At 41.2% G+C, this 18,317-nt stretch overlaps 1 protein-coding gene across 2 annotated transcripts in view; it reads right to left on the reverse strand.

Annotated features, from left to right (window-relative positions):
- LOC106607557 (protein lin-28 homolog A) overlaps positions 1-11,453 on the reverse strand; it is a 46,506-nt gene extending 35,053 nt beyond the window's left edge. For both annotated transcript variants that reach the window (XM_014204597.2, XM_014204596.2), the window contains exons 1-2: positions 11,192-11,453; positions 10,326-10,516 (exon numbers count right to left, since the gene is read on the reverse strand). In XM_014204597.2, the coding sequence (XP_014060072.1) occupies positions 10,326-10,516; positions 11,192-11,321 (321 nt within the window). In that variant the 5' untranslated portion in view covers positions 11,322-11,453. The remainder of the gene's footprint in view (positions 1-10,325; positions 10,517-11,191) is intronic.
- Positions 11,454-18,317: the final 6,864 nt, after the last annotated feature.

Here is an 18,317-nt window from a genome sequence, read left to right on the forward strand (position 1 = left end):
CTCTCTCCAGATGAAATCTCGCGTCTTGTGACGGCCGGCCGCCCAACAACCTGCCCACTTGACCCTATCCCCTCCTCTCTTCTCCAGACCATTTCCGGAGACCTTCTCCCCTACCTCACCTCGCTCATCAACTCATCCTTGACCGCTGGCTACGTCCCTTCCGTCTTCAAGAGAGCGAGAGTTGCACCCCTTCTGAAAAAACCTACACTCGATCCCTCCGATGTCAACAACTACAGACCAGTATCCCTTCTTTCTTTTCTCTCCAAAACTCTTGAACGTGCCGTCCTTGGCCAGCTCTCCTGCTATCTCTCTCAGAATGACCTTCTTGATCCTAATCAGTCAGGTTTCAAGACTGGGCATTCAACTGAGACTGCTCTTCTCTGTGTCACGGAGGCTCTCCGCACTGCTAAAGCTAACTCTCTCTCCTCTGCTCTCATCCTTCTAGACCTATCTGCTGCCTTTGATACTGTGAACCATCAGATCCTCCTCTCCACCCTCTCCGAGTTGGGCATCTCCGGCGCGGCCCACGCTTGGATTGCGTCCTACCTGACAGGTCGCTCCTACCAGGTGGCGTGGCAAGAATCTGTCTCCGCACCACACGCTCTCACCACTGGTGTCCCCCAGGGCTCTGTTCTAGGCCCTCTCCTATTCTCGCTATACACCAAGTCCCTTGGCTCTGTCATATCCTCACATGGTCTCTCCTATCATTGCTATGCAGACGACACACAATTAATCTTCTCCTTTCCCCCTTCTGATAACCAGGCGGCGAATCGCATCTCTGCATGTCTGGCAGACATATCAGTGTGGATGACGGATCACCACCTCAAGCTGAACCTCGGCAAGACGGAGCTGCTCTTCCTCCCGGGGAAGGACTGCCCGTTCCATGATCTCGCCATCACGGTTGACAACTCCCTTGTGTCCTCCTCCCAGAGTGCTAAGAACCTTGGCGTGATCCTGGACAACACCCTGTCGTTCTCCACTAACATCAAGGCGGTGACCCGATTCTGTAGGTTCATGCTCTACAACATTCGCAGAGTACGACCCTGCCTCACACAGGAAGCGGCGCAGGTCCTAATCCAGGCACTTGTCATCTCCCGTCTGGATTACTGCAACTCGCTGTTGGCTGGGCTCCCTGCCTGTGCCGTTAAACCCCTACAACTCATCCAGAATGCCGCAGCCCGTCTGGTGTTCAACCTTCCCAAGTTCTCTCACGTCACCCCGCTCCTCCGCTCTCTCCACTGGCTTCCAGTTGAAGCTCGCATCCGCTACAAGACCATGGTGCTTGCCTACGGAGCTGTGAAGGGAACGGCACCTCCATACCTTCAGGCTCTGATCAGGCCCTACACCCAAACAAGGGCACTGCGTTCATCCACCTCTGGCCTTATGGCCCCCCTACCTCTGAGGAAGCACGGTTCCCGCTCAGCCCAGTCCAAACTGTTCGCTGCTCTGGCACCCCAATGGTGGAACAAGCTCCCTCACGACGCCAGGACAGCGGAGTCAATCACCACCTTCCGGAGACACCTGAAACCCCACCTCTTTAAGGAATACCTGGGATAGGATAAAGTAATCCTTCTAACCCCCCCTCCCCTTAAAAGATTTAGATGCACTATTGTAAAGTGGTTGTTCCACTGGATATCATAAGGTGAATGCACCAATTTGTAAGTCGCTCTGGATAAGAGCGTCTGCTAAATGACTTAAATGTAATGTTAAATGTAATACACACACTGATAAACACACTCAGACCAAATCTTGATTATTTGTAGGTGTTTGTGCTTATTATGCTGTGTGTGTGTGTGTGTGTGTGTGTGTGTGTGTGTGTGTGTGTGTGTGTGTGTGTGTGTGTGTGTGTGTGTGTGTGTGTGTGTGTGTGTGTGTGTGTGTGTGTGTGTGTGTGTGTGTGTGTGTGTGTGTGTGTGTACGTGCATGCACACGTGTGTATGTGTATGTGTGTGTGTGTGTGTGTGTAGGGGTGGTGGAGGAGGGCTAGGAGCAGAAGGGGATGGGTGACGACATTAAGTAGCTTTTTACACACAGGAAATGCTAAGTGGACAAAGCTGGCCCCGATCGTCACAGATGGATATGACCCAACAGGATGCATATAAACCAAAGAAGAAGAGGGGGGGGGGACACCAGAGCGAACCACCAACAATGCCAAAAGCTCACTGCACTGACACCCCTCGCCCTCCTCCGCACGTTTTCATTACTGCCCCTAACCCCTGACCTCTACCCAACCCCCCCATCAAACAATAAAGAGTGTTCCCGTTTCCCCTCTGCCCAAACTAACAACAGCCCTGATTATGGACCGGACAAATGTTTAATCAGAGGGGGATGGTGGGCACTAGATCATTCTGCTAAGGGTTTATCAGAAAGGAAGGAAATTAACCTAGGTTAGGTGGCTGGGGAGAAAGAACACAATAGTAGTAGTAGTGGGGTGACAATCTGAATTCACTTCATTGAAAATGGGAGACTAATATAAAATAACGGCAAAAAGCATAGGTCAACATTGAAAATAGAGTTGCATTTGTTTTGGCTTCTCAATTGTCATTTAATCGCCCACTGTTCAAAAAATGTAAAGCTAAAGGATGGAGCTGGAGAAATAGAAGCCCTAACACCACAGAGAAAAAAAACATGGTTTCTTTTGTTCCTCACTTCTAACAAAAGCAAACAGGAGCGTGATAAAGCCTACTGCTAGGTTGTGTGTATTATAGCACGCAACAGAAAACATTTCGCAATAGGAAATTAAAATTACTGTTTCTTATTGAACAAGTCCAGGTAGTCGTTCCATGTTTCCGTCAGTTTTCTTCGATGTGGTGCCTAATGAACATGACCCTGATCTAAACGTGTCTACAAATCAAATTTAATACAAGTGGCGTTTCAATTCAGAATCATGCTAAATGTCAAGCTAAAGATATATCTGGAATAGTAAAGGAATAAAATTACACAAATTAAATGTGGTTTTATACATTGTTTGCCGCTAAAAGGTTGCTCTTCCATAACGATTCGCCATCCTGGCTACCTTGTGTACATATAGAAACTGCAGTTCAGATATTTCTAAACCGCATTCTTCTTCAAAAAAAAAAATATTGCTAACATGGTACCTGTAGCTCTCCTTTAAATTAAGACAATATTTTGTTTCATTGACTACCCTTTGTCTTCGTAAAACAAAGCTCAATACCATCGGTATATAAACTAAGATGGATCAATGTTCACAATTAAACTTGGAAGTAATCAGAATTAAACCTACTGCTGGATTCATAAAACAGACTTTAGACCAGGAGTGTCAAACTAATTTTGCCAGGGGGGTCGCATTCGTTCTTCAACGAGGTCCGGAGGGCCACACTGAAATTGTTTACTATTTCCTTACCATCAAAATTAGGTTTTAGAAACAAGTTGCCTATTATCAAATTAAGTTTCAGACCAACTATTGAACATTTACTGGTTTGATCTTTCAACACACAATTATAAAAGTTGTGGTTTATGTTTTATATTAACCATTAATTATCTACAGCACTTTGGGTACATGATTTATTTCCATATTTTTCCTGTTTCTACAAAAAGAAACAAGTCTGCCTTATTTAATACTAGCTAAATGCTAGGTAAATACTAGGTAAATACTAGCTAAATGCTAGGTAAATACTAGCTAAATGCTAGGTGAATGCTAGTGAAATGTTAGCTAAATGCTAATTTGGGTGCATTAAAACAGCATTTCGTACTTAGGTTCAACAACAAGTAAATATAGGATCAAAACTCATTCGAAATACATGCTACCAATAACTTATATCATAATGTTATCCTGTAAACAAACGACAGGCATTAAAAACATGGAAAAATGTTGCAAACAAGATCCACAGGCTACTATGTTGCTATTTGCTAACTAAGGTAACTAACAATATGTTGTACCACTTTCCTTCCATTAAAAAAAATCTATCAACAAAAACAACCAACAGTAAAAAAAACTTGAATAATTTAAACATTGAGGGAAATGCAACTTGACAATGACAAATCAACCAAGAGTTTTTGATCCAGGGTCTTAGGTCATTAGAACAAAGGGTATTTCATACTGTCAAAATAAAGGCTGAAATAAAACTGACCTTATCTAGACGCAAACAAACTGAACAAGTAAAACAAAAATGTTTTCCCTGAAATAAAACACTTAACTTCATACAATTTCACAGAAACACACAAAACAGTTACATAAAAAATGCATTCAAATCCACCAAGCTTCTTCAGAAGCAATGCCAAAACCAAACCATTTGTTGTCCTAGACAATATCAAGAAAACAGATCACCCACCAAAAGTGGATTCGGTCTACTCTACGACATGTCTGTTTGTCATGTCAATAGAAAGAAACATTTCTAGCACCACTTCTACTTTAATTCACACAATCTACCTTTCAAATGACCAATCACATTCCCCATATATGGACGGAAAGTCACATGACCGCTCCACTTTCTTCTTCTGCGGTTTTTAAGCATTGAAGTAAAGAGGGGGAGGTGGGTCTGTGGCAGGGACTGGGGAGGGGCAGGGCTTGCATGCCAAATGAAGACACAGGCCAGAGGTTAATCTCAATGGCCTCCCAAGTGGCGCAGCGGTCAAAGGCACTGCATCGCGGTCTAAGGCACTGCATCGCGGTCTAAGGCACTGCATCGCGGTCTAAGGCACTGCATCGTGATCTAAGGCACTGCATCACTGCGATGCAGTGCCTTAGACCGCTGCGCCACTCGGGAGGCCATTGAGATCAACCTCTGGCCTGTGAGGCATCACTACAGACCTGGGTTCATACCCGGGCTGTATCACAACCGGCCTCGATCGGGAGTCCCATAGGGCGGCGCACAATTGGCCCAGGATCATCCGGGTTAGGGGAGGGTTTGGCTAGGGGGTCTTTAAAGTAGGACATCATTGTAAATAAGACTTTGTTCTTAACTGACTTGCCTAGTTAAATAAAGGTTAAATAAAAATACATTTAAAAAAAAATCTCACACATGCATGCATACACACAAAAACAAAAATCTCCAAGTGCTCAGATATTATTACAGAGTGGACCTGCTGGCAAGAACAGAAAAAAAGCATCTGAAAATACATGCACTCGTGCAAACACACACACACACACTTTGAGGTTTCTGATGGAGGGATAGGGCCAGTGCAGCAGTACACAATGTTTAATGTTTTCAGACCACAAGCAGAGGGAGAACAGCAAATCCAGCCCCTTCCCTATTTCATCTTTAAAGACATTCTTCCAACAAACAAAACAATGCCTGAGGATGGGGAAACCCCCACATCCACCCCCACGTGAAACGCACACACACACACACACACACACACACACACACACACACACACACACACACACACAACACAACACACACACACACACACACACACACACACACACACACACACACACAAGAGACTTGTGGGTAAATAGCAAAGGTTGATTGATGTGCCAGCTAAACATCCAAGCGTGAAAATGTGAGGTGCTCAAACAACACACACACACAGAATAGTCCTACATTTAATCTCCAAAAGAGGAAATGCATTAATGTAATTCATCATAAATCATCACTGGTGAAATAAACAAACAAACTGAATAAAAATGTGTCATAGTGCGGGTGCGACGCTGGCACAAGGTAGTAGTTAGTAGTGGTCATATAGAGAAGCTCGCACACACACACACTGGAAGTGATCGGACGGGAACCCCCCTGATGTCTGGCCCCCTCTGGAAGATTTCTCTGGGGTCAAGATAAGACCAGCTCATTATTTCTTTCTTTCTCCCTCTCGTTTTTTCTCTGACCCTCTACATCCTCAGTCTCCTTCATTATACCTCTCCCTCTCTTTTTTCTTCTCTACCTCCCTCTCGCTCTTTCTCTATACCTCTCCCTTTTTATATCTTTCCTTATCTCAAGCTCTTTATCTCTCATTCTTTTCTACCTACTCTCTTTTGTTCCTTTCTCTCTTTTCCCTTCTGTACCTATCTTTCTTCTCCACCTCCTCTCGCTTTCCATCCTTTTCTACCTCTTATATATCCTTTTCTCTTCCTCTTTCTCGCTCTCCTCTATATTCTCTCTCTCCCCCGCTCTCTTTGCCTCTTTCTTATTCTCCACCTCTCACTCTCTACCTCCTCTCTACTACTCTCTCGCTCCTTCTCTATCTCTCCCCCTCTTCCTCCCTACCTCCCTCTTCTAATCTACTTCCCCATCACAAATGTATTTCCTACCACTCTCCTGTTTTCTTTTTCCCCACCCCTCCGTCCCGCTCCCCACTCTTCCTTCCCTCGCCCCCTCCCTCATTTGCTTCTCCAACCCCTCCTCTTTCCCCCTTCTGCATAACCTCTCCTCTCTCACTACCTTTCTTACTCCCGTCCTCCCAATCGCCTCTCTTCCACCATTCTCTCTTTCCCTGTTCTCTCTCTTCTTTCCTAACCTCCCTCTTTAGTCTCTACCTCTCATTTATTTTCTCTCACTTTCTCCTCCCCTCCCCCTCCCACTCTCATTATCTCAAGAATTCCTGCATGCATAGAAAATTATCACACATTGTCACAAACTGGAGCCCAATCTGAATCTTGCACTCAAATGCTAATTTTTCCATGGGACAAAATGTGTCTTTATCTTTGGAGAAAATATTTACAAATGGTACAATCTTCCCAAGCAGCAAGCAACAGAATTCCCCCATAACAGGAAAGAAAGAAAGTAAGTAAGTAAGTAAGTAAGTAAGTAAGTAAGTAAGTAAGTAAGTAAGTAAGTAAGTAAGTAAGTAAGTAAGTAATGTGTGTGTGTGTGTGTGTGTGTGTGTGTGTGTGTGTGTGTGTGTGTGTGTGTGTGTGCTCTCCAACCTTTGAGGCTACGTCATATATCTGATCAGGCATGTCTGCAACTGAAAAACAAGCATACGTGGCCCCCCAATCAACCCTACCACAAGGTTACATTCTAAACTCTAGATAGGTTTTTATGCATTTCAAATGAAAAATTGTCCCATCAATAAACTTTTCAGTAATATAGTTGTTTTGTGCACTGACCACAGTGAGGTAGGGGGCCTGTTCTGGATCTTGCACATCTGCGAGGCACCTTCAGCTTACATGAATGGCTTGCATGAAATTGTGCTTTATTCGTTGAGTGATAACCTATGTTGTACATTGTGTTTTACTGGAATAAAAGTAAGCTACCAGAGACCCAACTCATCTGACTATACCTGCTAAACAGGGCTTATACTATATTTGACTTTGATTGTTCAGGTTCACCATCAGCAACAGTTTTGGTAGTTTTGCTTTAAACAAATCCGTGTATATGGTCATTTTTTAGATATACAGGGTAAAGTTGATCATTTCATAATGAGCAATCCCTTTTGTGAGGCGCACTGCGTGGCCGAAGCAAGAGGAGAAAAGAAGAGCTCTTCGTAAAAATGTCCAAATGGTCGAAACCATTTGATTTTGAGATGGGTGAAATCCAAAGTTGTGCTATATACTCATTGGCTATGTCATAGCTACATTTGTAAAATATAAATATTGATATATTGACTAGTCAAACACTTAATCTGCAAAAATGACAAGTTCCTTTGTGGGTGATGGTTATTTCAGAACCAAAGTGGGGAGACAAAAAACTGGCTACATTGCACCCCCTAATCTGATAGGGGGAGATGCCTAGTCTCTCTTATGGCTCAGCTCAGGTGCCTACATTGTACATACACATATTTTACAAACACACACACACACACACACACACACACACACACACACACACACACACACACACACACACACACACACACACACACACACACACACACACACACACACACACACACACACACAGACACAGACAGAAGTCAGCTCAGACCGATCCAGCTCAGAGATGCCCAGCTCATGAGCTCCATCATCAGCAGATATGAATTTTGAATGGAAAATGTATGTGTTTATGCAACAAATGTTAGAGCATCGAATAGTATCGCATCGAACTGAATCATTTCAAACTGAAACGGATCGCTCCTGTGTATAGTATCAGAGCCCATGTATCTAGATTTGTGATGAATCATCTTGAAAGGGAAGATGCACATCCCTACTGAATTGGCTATTTCATTGGTAGTTGATGATTTACATTTGAAAGACTACACTGTCATCATTACCAACATTATTACAGTAGTTATTCCTACATTATGAATGAGCACATGTGTATTCCTCTAAAATTGGATCATGAACGTTTATAAGACTCCATAGAATTATATCTTATGAATGTGTGTATTCCTCTAAATTGAAATCATACACATTTATAAGAAAAGTATGCATTATTTTTCTCATTATCAGCATTATAATGATTGCTATTACTTTGAGATCATGCACATTTCTAACAAAAGACAGTAGAATTCTGCAGGATGTAACATCCTTATAAACATAACGATTGGTATTGCTATCTTATGAATATAAGTAGCCTAATCTTCTAAAATCATGAAAGTTTATAAGAAATGGCTCAATAGAATTCTGTAGAGGTTTATCAACATTATAACAATCATTATTATTATCTTATGAATGTGTGTATTCCTCTACATTTAGATCATGAACATTTTTAAGAAATGTCTACATATGAATCTGTACAATAGAGATACAAGAGCCTATAATGCATAGGCCTATTAATAGCCCAATGGTGTTCTATTTACTTCTGTGCTCAGGCCCAGGCTAAGAAACTGCACGCCAGACAATGTTTATTTGACTTCAGCAGGGCTCTCTCTCTCTCTCTCTCTCTCTAAGCACACATCTTTGGCAGGGAGGAAGCTTGCAAGGCTAAAGTAGGTATATCTGACATATCCACTAATGACTATGATTGATTCGAATTCTCTACCTATTCTGCTCATTTGGATTTCCTCTGCAAAGGAAAATATAGTACACTGCATGAACAACAGGGTGTATTGTCTTCTACTGTGCTGCAAGTTAGGTCTTTCGGTTGTTTCTTAACATAAATGTTTTCTGCTGAAATATCAACAGGACACACGAACACACAGTGCATGAAAAGAAAATACTATATGCCAGCATGGCGCTCTAATCATTTGAATATTATTAGGGAGACAATATAAATAATTGATCATTGAACCAAGAACTTAACCAGTATGCAAATACTGAAATACATCTTTAAGACTTGGGAGTTCCTTTTTCATAGGATATATTGCTGCCACATGAAAAAGTTAGTGATGATGGGAGTAGCCAACACAACAACAACAAGGAAACATGTTCACCCAAATTCACCACGAGACCTCAGCTACAGCTGCAGCATAGCAGCTTTAAAGCAGCGCAATTCATCACCGTAAACTCTCTTGTTACTCACTCGTGTTTGACAGATGTTTTCAAGACTTCGGTTGGGGCCGTGCTAGGCGCTTACATCTTTGAACCAGAATGTTCTCTCCCAGTTCAATAAAATAACTTCCCGTGAGACCACAATAAAAGCACCTCCACCGCCAAACCGTGTGGGAAAATAAGATGGTGAAAATGACTACTCCCTTCTCGTTTCTGCTCTTGAGTCTTTAAAAGTGACTTTATTGGACCGTAAAAAAAAAGCTATTTAACGGCAACAGAATCAGCAGAAAATATGGATAGGTTATTAGAATATCGGATGAAAATCTACACACCCAAACTATCCATGTTATAACTTTCGACGAAGCAATTGTACGAGTACTCAAATGACAGCGTTTTGCACTTACTGTCAACAAAAACAAGCACATTGTTTCTGGACTGAGTGTGATGTTTCTTTCTGTTCCATTCTATTTATTTATATTTTCTTGTAGGCTACTTACTCAAAGTATTTTAGCACGTTTTCCGATATGGTGGGCCATCAACCATAATCTCCCTGTCCATGAGGCAATAGAAAAACTACAAACGGTCATACTAGTGGTGTTCTCCCTCCACTAAATTCAAGGGGAAGTGAACGAGGGAACGTGTCACTTTAAGGAAACCCACAGCATGTTTTGTGTGCCATGTACATGCTAGGGAAACGTCATGATGATACAAAGTAATACACTTGAACTGTTACAAACAAATGTTGCAACCAACAGTGGCCTAAGAATGTGTCTCTATTTCGCATTAACACGTGATGTTATTGCCACGCATGGATACAGGTTCATAAAACGATTTTGTAGAATTAAAATCCAGTAATTACCCTTTTAGAAAGGATAGGCCTGTGCTGCTTGACCTAGCCTATTGAAACATTACTTATCATTAACAAGGTGGAGTAGGCTATAACGTAGTCTATGGGATGGAAGATTGCGCCAAAGAGGGAGATGCCAAATGCCCACAGCTCATAGCAGCACAACATCAACGTGGAAGATTTTTCTCGTTCGGGGGAACTTACTTGGTGGACAAATACGTCCAAAGGGAGGTCTAGGGGGCTCCCCTCGCTGCTGGTCATTGATATAAATCCGAACCCCATTCGAACATTGAACCACTTGCAGTGGCCTGCTCCCGACAGAGGCTGGGGCAGAATCCGCTCTTCCTGCTCCGCCGATTTTGCGGTGTATTCTGCGCCACCTTTAACCGCCCCTCCTAAAAGTCAAATGAAAGTAGTTAGCTAAATACAGTATGTATTGATATACAGGTATAGAAGGTGCCTAAGTAGCCTATTTTTCCTATAGTCGTGCGCGCGTATAGTGGGCCTAGTAGTAGCCTATAAACAACTTTTATGGAGCCCGGTTGTTGAAAATCCCCATCACTGGATGATGTGTGAGGTTCGTCTTTGCTCGAATTCTCCCTGCAAAACGATTTTCGAGATCACCTAAGCGTGAACTGGCGCCTGGTAGAATGTTTCGAACATAAACGCAAAGCGGTGTAAAATAGGCTACTTGTGGGGTTTCTAACTACACAACGGTCAGCGATTTGCAATTGATCGCTTTGCTTTTGCAAATGCATGCTCACCGTTTTTTGTTTTTTTTTCTGGAGCATATTTGCGTGCATCTACCACGCTTAACCAGCATTATATGAAACTCAAAGGGCAGGTGTAGGCTACACACATGGTTCCCCATGCAAGCCCCAGTTGGGCAGAATACGCTCTTTACCGTTGACAAACTGCTCCAACAAGATCCCAAGGCATATTTTCAATATGGAAATAATCGTGGGCGGTACATAACATATAGGTTCTATAACAATAGTCCTTCGCAGATCCCCTCAATACCATCAGAAGAAAAAGTAAGCGCAAAAAATAGAAAATAATTGCAGAATAACCTTCGGCCATGTTTCCCCGCGGACCCTCTTCCAAAGTCCCAATCGAAAAGCTTCCTCTGCGAAAACGGGTTATAATAGTCACCATTAATCCGACATCCTCTATTCCAGCGGTCACAAATTTAGCTCGCATGGTAGTGCGTGCTTTCCCTCTTGATATTTTGTCATGTCTCTCATTCAATCCCTTCCACACTCAATCCACTTCGAGCGCTTGCACTCGCTCGTTCCTTTTCTCATCCGCTCGCTTGCTGGCTGTGCCTCTAGACACGTGACTTTGTCAATGACATGCTTTCTTGCTGCTAATTTCAGTACGGATCCAGGGAAGGGAGTGCAGGGAGGGGAGGAGAGTGCAGCGAGGGAAACGGACTCGGAACCGATTATAAGGTCCCAGTGGTCAGTTGTGTCCTCACAATAACATACTTTTATAAAAGGATGGACTTGGTCACATACCCATTATCTTGCAAAAACATTTTACAACTTCGGTTGAGAGTCGTGTGAATGGCAGTAGGTAGTCCACTTTGCATTGGTCAGCCTTGTTTTCAACTCCGCAATGCAAATTTTAATAGCCAAATCAACCATTTCTAAAATGTCATATTTGATTAACAGCAGCTAAATGCACTACATTGGAAATATAAACACTGAAGAAAAAAAAGATTTACGCAAACAAACATCTGGTGCAGTAAATATTGAATCTGTTATTCTGCTTATTTTATAGGACTATATTATTTTATTTTTCCTACGTTTCTGAGCTCGATTCAGCGGGCTATATGTGGTAAAATAGCCCTAATCATTATGAGATTGGGAATTGAGGGGTTTATTTTAATTGATAGATTACAATTGTTTGTTGAACATAATTGTTGCATTTACTAAAATGGTAAATTAATTCGTTAAACATATCGCCAAATAATAACCTAAAGATTGTATTCATTAACCTTTGAATAAATAGAATTTTCCATATGCATTTTAGAAAACGTATTTACGCCTACATTGAGCTCATGTTCACATGACCAGCCCCATATTCCTCCTTCTCTTGCACAAACTATTAGGTTTAGGCTATGACTTCAATTACAAATATAGTATAGGCTATAGCCTATGATTTATTTGGTTAACTTTAAGTGGTATACGTATGGTTATAAAGGCCTGATACACTGCCAAGATTTCCATTGATAAAATTGAGGGGTGGGTAGCATGTGTGATCCTTCAGAACTTAAAATTCAGGACAAATCAAACAATGGACAACATCCGCACAGACATAGCTGCAGGAACTAGGGGTGTTGAGGGTGCTGCACCCCCTGAAAAATCGGAAAAAAATATTTATAATTTAAGAAAAAAAATTATCACAAAAGTAGTGCACTGGGCCTTTACTAGTATTAGTGAACGATGTAGACTTCTGTACATCAATAGTTGCCCTGGCCCTTTCTCTTTGATTGTCATTCTAATTTAACCTTTATTTAACTAGGCAAGTCAGTTAACAACAAATTCCTTTTTACAATGATGGCCTACCGGGAACAGTGGAAGTTATGGACAAAGACAAAACATCCACATCAAAATAAATATTTTTCTTTATCAAATTACATGGAAAATAACCACTTTTTGTGCAGTATTAATTTACCATCCTTACATGTAAATGTACATTACTGTATTGTAGGCTCATCTAGGTTTGTACCTGTAGACTTTCTATCACCCTGATAAAAAACGATGCACAATACAGTAATTTAGTACATTGAGACAACAAGTGGTTTGTGATGATGTGATGTGATGTGATGATTCCCATGTGGGTTCAATTCCCACTGGGACCAGTATGAAAAAGTATGAAAATGCATGTATTCATTACTGTAAATTGCTCTGGATAAGAATGTCAACTAAAATGGAAAGGAATGAATAGACCATTTCAGTTTTCACATAGAAATAAGTTGCATTTGTAAAGTATTTCAAGAAACTAGAAAACATATATCAAGCAACTATTTTTATATTCCACAAGTATTATCAGAATAACTGTTTTGTACAGATAATTATCAGACTCAAGTTACAAATACTGGTAAACACTCAAATACATTTAGTTTAAAAAAGAGGGGTACTGGGGGGGTGGGTGCGCTGGGCCTTTACTAGTCCTGTATTAGCTGACCATTATAGACCTCTTCAGCAAGGGCACAAAAGAAAATCGCAGCACCCCTACCCCCAAACCAGTTCCCGCGGCTATTCGCAGTAGGTTATGTCTACGAGAGTATGGCTGGAAACATGAGTCTGATGTTTCGCACGCGCACTATCAATTTATCAGCTCTTTGTCAATATCCAGTCGCAAAACGGTCAAAGGGGAAAAACACGTTGGGAAGGAATTAATCAACAACAACCCATTCCCACCCACCCAGCAGCAAAGCAACCCCAAAGAGCCCACCCTCCGGAATTCATGAGTTTACCTCATACCTCCAACAAAGGGCGGCCCTGCCCAACCCCCGCGCAAATTCTCTGTTTGAAGATGCGGTGAGGAGGGCTCCACAGTGGCCACAAAAATGATGGTGTGGGTCACAGGGCCGGTCAACGGTGTCAGATGTTATCGACTCACTCATATCCTGGGAAGGGCTTTTTCTTACCGAACAGAGCTATGTTTGGTGCGCTAGTGTTTTATATTAACGTAAGCTATAGTGTAATCATGTTTCCATCAGGAGTGTGACACTAAAGACATGTGGCGATCAGAATCAACACCCCTGCATCATTCAAGACTGTTGATTTGTGAGGTGTTAAAGTTCACAGTTGGCCATTGTTATGTGAATGAAGCTGAAAAGTACCCAGAGCCATGACACGCTGAGCCACGGGTGCCGGCCCATGTAGATGGAAACAGAAAGTCTGAGCCTTTTGGAAATACATCAGTAATCATCCACAAGCGTAGGCTATTAGGACTACTGGCAATGTATTTTAGGCTATCCGTTGAAGGCTAAAATAATAACATTCTGATTCTGTATGGTTCACATTCCCTGCCAAGGCCAAATTTATTAAAGCGTTGATGCTGTATAAAAAAGTTGAAACGTAATCTGTAGATTCTTTAGGTTTTGTCTATATTCTGTCTGTATATTCTTATTGTTGTCAGCACAATTTCGCCAGGTGAAATTCCTAGTAGGCTACATGTAAATGTTATTGGCGAATAAAGTTGATTCTGATTCCAACCTCATAATAAAGGCTTATGAACATAAACACATGCAGTGATTAATAAGAGACTAAACTAATTAAGTTAATTGGAAAATAAGAATGTCATTTCAATTATTGATTAGCCTAAAACCAAACCAACTGATCAAACATGATCAGATCCTCAAAATGCAGCTTAATGCCACTTTCACAGACGTAAACAATTCCAAATCGAGATTCCAGAGCTTTTTCAATAGCAACATCACAAGCACAGATTTGTGCTCCTTCACCCTAGCCAACCCCACCCAACCCCCACACCTCACCAACCAAGCTCCCGAAAGGAAGGTTGCCTCCTCTCTACCCTGCATTTCTGTCAATAGAGTTCAAAGGGCTAATTCAGTTCGTCTCTCATTTTTTTCCTTTCTTTTAGTGTGGGGGGTTTATTTCGACGTTTTAACTCATGCATTCCAGCCAGCAATCCCTCACTTTTTTATATCCACTGCTAGGAAAAACGAAACATTGTTGACATAGCCATGGGTCAGGCCAGGCCATGCTGTTGGAAAGGAAATGTGTGTTGGGGAGTCTAACAGCATTTTACAAGCAAACAGGTACATGTTTTTGGTTTATTTATTCATTTAACGTGTTTAGAACAAACCAGCTAATCAGGAGTTTATTTCAATCACAGTGTACTTTACTTGTGTCTACTAGGGAAACGTTCATCAATTGTATGTACATTTTTTCTTGATTTCGTGAAAGAAAGTTACTTTATTATTTACTTCGTTATTAAGAGACATTTATAATAAACGAACATTTTAAGTATAAGGATTGTATAATGCCCATAGTTGGACATGTGGGTGTCTTTGTTTGAGCATACCAACAAGGCAACCCTGGCTATTTAGACTAAATAAAATGGTTTTAAATGCACTTTTCGTTCTAATAAGAGTCATTTATTTGAAATGCAATCAAATGTAGCCTAACTATTTCCTGTAATGGGGTTTAAGACTATAATTTAAACAAATTATCTTTGAATAAATTATTAAATTGTAGGCATCAACAATTCAAATCAACGTAGGCCTACATAATAAACAAATAGGGATACTTATTCAAAGGATTTAACAGATAAATATGGCTAACGCCCAAAATGTTTTCAAGAGATATCTGAAAACCCCCATTGACAAATCCATTCTAGAAAGTGGTATGAACTAAAACAATACATTTTCCGTTTATCTGATTTGTTGATTTAACGTTTTTTATTCAACGACATATGCTGCTTTTTGGTTTTAAAAATAGAAACATTTGAACACAAAATGCGAACACAAAGCCTATAAATATCGAATGACACATCAGTGACGTCAGAGGGTAGTATGCGTGAGATGCGCTTCTCTCTGCCCCGGCAATAAACACGCAAGTTGCTCACAAAGCCAAACAATACACCAACAACCAGCATAGGACATCTAAGAATAGCGCCTTGTTTCTTCACGAATTCTCGTCATTTTAGTGGGAAAATCTAATTTATTAAGATGTTTTTTCTATGGTCGCGTTTGTTTAGAAATAGGCTAAATTATGTTTTCTTGTTTAATCTTAATATTTGTTAATTCACTCAGGAATCTAACAAATAAGCCGAATGAATGAATATATATATATATATATATATTGGTTTTTAAACTGGGTTGTCCCGGAACATAGTTTGATTTGAAAATATAGACCTAATACATAAACTATCTGATATAGGCCTACCCAATAATGTATCTTGTTTTCTAGTTCACTTAAACAATAAATACAATGTGAAGTAGCCTATAGGCGAACTTATTGTAAAAGAGGACAATGTAATGGAATGCAATTTCCGAATGGTGGCAATATCGACAGCATTGAGTCTAATAGACTACACCCAACTGTTGCTGTGATGAACAGGTGTTGTTGTCACCATGCAATCCTTCCTTATGCTGCGGAGACATCTAGCCAAGCATTGTTCTACAAATGTATAGTCTGAAAGATCCTTCACTAACCTGTGAGCGACGGTAGAGCCATTGTCATCCTCGTCCTTCTCTGTTCTCAGACCTGCTGCTGTGGGTGGAGATAACCAACAAATGAACCCGTCGTTCTGGTCGAATGTTATGTCCACTTGATTTTATTGTAGTGTGAACTAATGAAACTGTCAAAGTCACACGCGCACTGGATACAGCCGAAAAGTTCAAGCATGCAAGTCGACTACCATTACCGGCATATTTACAAAGTCATTATGTTTATCCGCCAGTTGGTGGTAGATTATTCACCGCGCGGATATACGCAGATTTTCCACGGCTGAATATTTTATAATGTTACACACATAAGCGGACCTGTGTGCGGGACAAGCCATAGGTTTGTCCTGATTTGTCACCAAGGAAAACGGATTGCTGACAGACAGTGTAAGAGTGATCTATAGTCTTACAAATATTTTGTAGTGGGCCTAATAAATAAATTAGCATTATGTTTTCTATTATTTTACACTACCTCATATTTATGAGGACGAAAGAAAAACAGTAGCCTAATTCATTTTGATTTCTCAAAACATATGCAATATGCTGTGGTTGGTTTAACACAACAAATAGACTTTACTGTTTTGTTACGAAAAAAGAGAGGGTAATGTCGAGCTTGGAATGGAGGGACATGCAGAACGGTTTACGCAAATTGATACCCATTTCATTTAATTAATTGACATTTTCCTTATTGTTTGTTATAACCAGTAATAATAATTAGGCTATAGCCTATATTGCTCAATTATGATATGGCCCTAACTTAGAAAACACTCACTCAACAACCCTACCTAGGAGACTTGAGGGTTACGCCCACCCACCCACCCATCCACCCACCCCGACCAACCACCCTCCTTTCGTTTTTGCTTTAAGTAACTATCTGTCTTGTGTAACCATACGAAATGTAACATATCATACTAAATGGAGTGTCTTGGATTTACTCACAGGATAATACGAAATGCTCTCAGACCAGGTTGGGAAAAATGCCCAACTAGCCGCCTGCTAGAGAAACGATGCCTTTTCAAATATGGAATGGCACAGGTTTTGCACCCGGACTAGTAAAAATGGTGGTCTAGCAAAAGCACTAGATGTGAGGACCTTTATATCACCTTTCATGTATGAATTTGCTTGAAAGATGTAAGAAACATCGATGTAGTACTTATGGAGGCTTTATGAGGGGTCTAGTCATTAAATATGTTTTTTGTTTAAAGGTAGACGTTGCATGCACAAAGTAAACAGTCAATTTCCACAACAATTTACATGCTGGCTAGTGAGTCTGCTTGCACCTTCATGCACATGTTGATTTTGTCCATCCACACCAGACACAAACATTCATGGCAATTTAGCTAGCTAGCTTTCTGTTGCTAGCTAATTTGTCCTGGGATATAAACATTGGGTTGTTATTTTACCTGAAATGCACAACGTCCTCTATTCCGACAATTAATCTACAGATAAAAGGGTAAACCGAGTTTGTTTCTACTAATCTCTCCTCCTTCAGTCTTCTTCTTCTTTGGACTTTATATGGCGGTTGGCAACCAACTTTAAGGTGCATTACCATCACCAACTGGACTGGAGTGTGGACCTTTCAATCACCCACATGGGTATATGCTCCTAAAAACCAATGAGGAGATAGGAGAGGCAGGACCTGCAGAGTGTCATGCGTCACAAATAGAACTAAGTTCTACTTTAGCGCCTGGCTATGCAGACGCTCGTTGACGCGCGCAAGCAGTTTGGATGCAATGATTGAATAACATGTTTGTGTACATTTAATTTGAAACGCTCGCACACATAACACGAGCCATGTGTTCAGAATGTAAAAGCGTTGAAGCATGAGACTAAACTTCTGTGCTGTTTTGGTCCCGTAGCTACCACATTGTAGCAGCGTGATGCGCACCCTTGCACATGCGCAGATACTCTGGGTGACTGTGTGAGAGGAAAGTCCTGCGTCAAAATCTGCGGTGCGGTATCTCTATAGGGAATTCTCAAGCAAAATTTAA

This window comes from Salmo salar, chromosome ssa06 (assembly GCF_905237065.1).
Source record: "Salmo salar chromosome ssa06, Ssal_v3.1, whole genome shotgun sequence".
NCBI classification, from domain to species: Eukaryota; Metazoa; Chordata; class Actinopteri; order Salmoniformes; family Salmonidae; genus Salmo; species Salmo salar.